At 44.0% G+C, this 5,073-nt stretch overlaps 1 protein-coding gene across 1 annotated transcript in view; it reads right to left on the bottom strand.

Annotated features, from left to right (window-relative positions):
- The window catches only part of LOC117987528 (suppressor of cytokine signaling 2-like), a 56,208-nt gene extending 52,719 nt beyond the window's left edge, over positions 1 to 3,489 (bottom strand). The window contains exon 1 of the mRNA XM_034974554.2: positions 3,102 to 3,489. Within this exon, the coding sequence (XP_034830445.1) occupies positions 3,102 to 3,120 (19 nt within the window). The 5' untranslated portion in view covers positions 3,121 to 3,489. The remainder of the gene's footprint in view (positions 1 to 3,101) is intronic.
- Between the last annotated feature and the right edge of the window lie 1,584 nt (positions 3,490 to 5,073).

Here is a 5,073-nt window from a genome sequence, read left to right as displayed (position 1 = left end):
ATTGACAAAACGTCACAACTACAAGCAAGCCTGTTGCTGGATGGGTGCTGGGCTGGGTGTTTAAAAAACTGGCCAAGTGCGACTCAGACTCGCGCACTGAGGGTTCCGTAGTACAATCGTATTTTTTCGACATTTTGCACGATAAATCAAAAACTACTTAATAGATCTCGTTCAAAACCAATTTTCGGTGGAAGTTTGCATGGTAATGTACCAACATCATATTTTTTTTTTAGTTTTATCATTCTGTTATTTTAGTCTTAAAACCTGTTTGCTTTTAAATATTGAAGTCCAATGGTTGTACAGAAGCAGGTGTCACTTTTTGACGACCTCCCTGGCGCAGTGGTAAGCGCTGTGGTCTTATAAGTGGGAGGTACCGGGTTTAATTCCCGGCAGGTCGGGGGGCAACGTCCTCCTAAGAACGCCTCCTATGAGGCGCGGACCACGGTTTTGGATGACGTTGGGATGGGTGGATTGGTTGGACTACTGGTTAGTCCGTACGCCCCCGAAGCCGTGGCGCGAGTCCACGTCCGGGTAACGCCAGAAATCGGGAACCTCGTCTTCAAAAAAACTGTTTGAAGTAATAAAGCTACTTTCGGTAGTTGGAAGTATCTGTGGAGGTCCACGTTGCGCACGTACCACGTTACTTATTTTGTAGGACTTGGAAGAGGCTTGAGAGAGAAGGGTGGCAGATGTGCAAATGCGACACAGGCATATGACATTATTGGGCAGATTAAGTTTGGAGCAGAATACTTATATGTATCTACTATTCTCTATCATTTCAACGATGAACATGTTTACGACTTTACATAAGCTTTCGCGTTTCGTGGGGTCAACCCTCCACCTCCCATGGCCCCACCAACCTCCCGGTTATATGGGCCGAATCGCGGGAGGACGCCCGTTCGGTACTTGCTCTTGGCATTTTCCCGGGGCGCCTTCTTGACTCCCTACAAATTATTTTGTCTCTTCCTTGTCCCTTATTATGCTCACTCTCCCCCCTTGGGGGCTAGACGTCACTAGCACAGCTGTGATCTCCGCTGCTGCTCCTCCGTGGTGCCGGCCTGGCACCTGTACGCTCCGAGCTGCTTCGCCTCTTATACCAATGGTGCGCGAATTCCCGTAGCCGGTTGTAGTTCCCCGCCGACGCCGTTTCGTGGGGTCAATCGCACTATCCCCAGCGGGGATAACGATGCATTATAACTAATAAGCAGATGACCCCAAGACCTCAGCGATATCGTTTGGCGCCGCCTGTAGCGTTGTGTTCCCATTTAGACCACGATGACTTTCATCTGACACAAAACAATTTGTGCGATGCGATGATATTAATAACTGACTCGTAAGCGAAGATATTACATACGTATTGAATATTGCATATGTACCTACCTATGCACTAGCTTAGGCTCGCGACTTCGTCCGCGTGGACTACACAAATTTCAAACCCCTATTTCACCCCCTTAGGGGTTGAATTTTCAAACACCCTTTTTGAGCGGATGCCTACGTCATAAAAGCTATCTGCATGCCAAATTTCAGCCCGATCCGTCCAGTTGTTTGAGCTGTGCGTTGATAGATCAGTCAGTCAGTCAGTCACCTTTTAGACCTATTATTTAGATTCAAAATAAACTGGCGTGTTTCCACCTGAGACCGTCATTAACAATAACTGTAGGATTAAGTTAGATTTTATAATTTATAAATATCTGGTCTGGACTGGTGGGAGGCTTCGGCCGGGGCTAGTTACCACCCTACCGGCAAAGCCGTGCCGCCATGCGATTTAGTGTTCCGGTACGACGCTGTGTAGAAACCAAAGGGGCATGGGTTTGTTAAAAACTGCAATACCCCTTCCAGGTTACCCCGCTTCCATCTTAAACTGCATCGTCACTCACCACAAGATGAGATTGCAGTCAAGGGCTAACTTGTATCTGAATAAATAAATAAAACTGGGAAGGTAGATTATCCAAATACAATTTACCTACCTAATTTTAGTCCGCCCGCCGCAAACCGAAAGCTATTATCGCAGTAAGTTATTTATATTCCCGGATAAAGGACAGTTTCCGGAAATAAAAGAAATATTCCGGTAAATCTCCAGCTCGCAGTTTAATCTCCACGTTTCGAGCGAAAAATGAAAATTCATTGCGCGTTCTAAGGTGAAGGTAGCTGTATATTTATGAATGTAGTAGGTAAGTAGGTAGGTGGTGGATACCTGACCAGATGATGAATTCTGAATACCTAATGCTAGAGTCCCATGGGACATGATACACTAGGTAGATAGGAAAGTACATTTCCTTCCTATACTATCGGAAAGACCTTTGTCCAGCAAGGCAGCTTTATAACCTTCACTGATATTTTAACGTTCAATTTTTAAGTAAGTAAGAAAGTAAGTATTCTTACCTACTTATATAAAACTCAATTTATCTTTGAAATTTTTCTGGTTGTACCTAGGTACAATATAATAGAGCTCCACTCCCCTTTTACGTAGGTAAGTGCAGAACTGCTGCTCTTGATCTCCAAAGCCAGGTGGCAGGTGTAAAACTTTGACTGGTATATTTTATATCACTACCCCTATTACAAATATTCACTCACGTCGCAACGGACCAACAGATCGACGTGATTTTTTGCATGGGAATAGTTTAAGATCTGGTGAGTGACATATATGTCTACTTTTTATCCAGATTTTGAAAAATTATGAAAGACATTTTGGAATATCAAAAGTTCCCAGTTCCCACGGGATTTTTAGAAACATAAATCCACGCGTAAGAAGTCGCGGGCATCAGCTAGTACCTACCTAATATTTCAAGGATATCCAGAGAAAAAAATAGGCATAATGTGTAAAAGTTTGAAAAACGGTTTTTTGGTTAAAATCGGCTGAACAAATTAGGATGCAATCAGGCAAAGCCATAGGTTATGTCTGGAATTAAATATATGATAAAGTTTAACTTTTAAGACAAAATTACCTAGTTGAAAGCTCACATACCTACCTACCTACCAAGGGTCACCTGATGTTAAGTGATTACCGCCGCCCGTGGACATCTGCAATTCAGCAGCAACGGAGGAAGTGCCAACTGCCAGTGCTTGGCAAGGAAGGTTACAACTTATAGTAAGGTCCTCACCTGGCAGTTTGACCACCATTGAAGGTGCGCTCGGAGTATTGGGATCCAATGTAAACGCCTGCCCACACACCACACGGAAACTCACAGTACACTTTATAATTGCGGATAATATTTCCTCAAAACCACTTTATAGCTTCTCCGTAAACTCTTTATGGCCGGCTTTCGTGGAAGCGAAGAAATTAATTTGCAGAAATCGACGTCGCCGGCGACCGTGGCAGAAAATCTCTTCCGAGAACGCGCACATTCAATTTCACTGGACGGCCGGTTCGGTTCGTGTATCACAGTTTAGGTACGAACTCGTATATATCGCGAGGAGAAAGTTCGGCGTTGCGAGCCGACGCGGCGTAGTCCCTCTTTCATGCACGATAGCCGACTGCCGGCTGTAGTACTCGCATTATGGAGATAGCATTGGGCATTGGCACGCTGCGAACTGTTGGCGGTATGGATTAGGGCTGGCAGGTATCGGAAGAATATTGTAGGGGTACTCCAAAGAGTAAAATATCTTTGGGGCACTCAGGGCAGTGATTGCAAAACAAGTAGCCCAACCTAAAGTTGTAACATGATGGTTGATGGTCTGCACAGATACAAAAACCCCGCTGAGATCTGTTTGTGTACACTATGCATGCATTGTGTTCAGATTGGAGTACTTGTTTTGCTTGCTTGATCATTGTAAATACGGAGAAACCTTTTAGAACTAAGATCTTGTTCATAATGACAATAAGGCATTTTGTATGCTCACACTTGTTAGGGCCAGCAGCCTTGGCGCTTCTCAGGACCAAGTCAAGGCATTGTCAACTACATAATCTTCTTTGCTTTTTCTCCAAGCAGTCAATCCTGGCTCTTAGCAGCAAGTCCTTGTATTTTGCTATGGATAGGTCAAAATATTTTCTCCAAAGCAGCAGCCCTGGCTCTTAGTGCGAGGTACGCGCGTTGGCCCACAGTTTTCTTCAAGCAGCCAATCATGGCTCTTAGCAGCAAGTCCTTGTATTTTGCTATGGATAGGTCAAAATATTTTCTCCAAAGCAGCAGCCCTGGCTCTTAGTGCCGACTAGTGCGCAACTCACGTCGTGCGAGGTACGCGCGTTGGCCCACAGTTTTCTTCAAGCAGCCAATCTTGGCCCTTGGCAGCAAGTCCTTGTATTTTTCTATAGATCGGTCAAAGCATTTTATCCAAAGCAGCAGCCCTGGCTCTTAGTGCCTACTGGTGCGCAACTCACGTCGTCGTGCGAGGTAAACACACGGGACACGCGTGCGCTCGCGTTGGCCCGCACTTCCCAGAACCACCAACCTTCGCGCTTCTCAGAAGTCAGAACCAACTCAAGGCATTGTCATTAATTTATACTTACTATAAAATAATATGGATACTGTACATGCGCTCGAGCAGTGCAGCTGGCATTGCTGTTATTGCTATTACGAAATAGGTAAGTGGTTATACACACGGGTATTATATCATAAAAATTCCTTTCAAAACACCGACTTCAAATTCCACTACAAAGTAAAATATTTTTAACCAGCTGATGCCCGCGATCTCTCCCACGTGGAAAATCCCATCTCGTAATTTTTCGGAGTAAAAATAAGCCTATGTCAATCTCAAGGTCTTGAACCCATGCAAAAAATCACGTCTATCCGTAGCTCCATTTTTTAAATAAATAAACAAAAATCTTTTTTATTCAAATAGACTTTTACAAGTACTTTCGAATAGTCGGATGCATCTACCACTGGTTCGGAATGCCTTTCCTACCGAGAAGGACCAGCAAGAAACTCGGCGGTTGCTCTTTTCAAATATTTGATATAGGTACCTACAAGATTATGCCATGTATAAAATAGTATTTGCAGTCTTGTGCGTTGCTGGAACGAGCTGCAGGTCAAATCCACGCTCTTTTATCATTTAGATAATCTTCAATTGTGTAATATGCTTTTTTCAGGAGCATATTTTTAATAGATTTTTTAAACTTGTGCAAAGGTAAGTCCA

This window comes from Maniola hyperantus, chromosome 13 (assembly GCF_902806685.2).
Source record: "Maniola hyperantus chromosome 13, iAphHyp1.2, whole genome shotgun sequence".
In the NCBI taxonomy this organism is placed as follows: Eukaryota; Metazoa; Arthropoda; class Insecta; order Lepidoptera; family Nymphalidae; genus Maniola; species Maniola hyperantus.
This window is presented reverse-complemented; position numbering and strand designations above follow the sequence as displayed.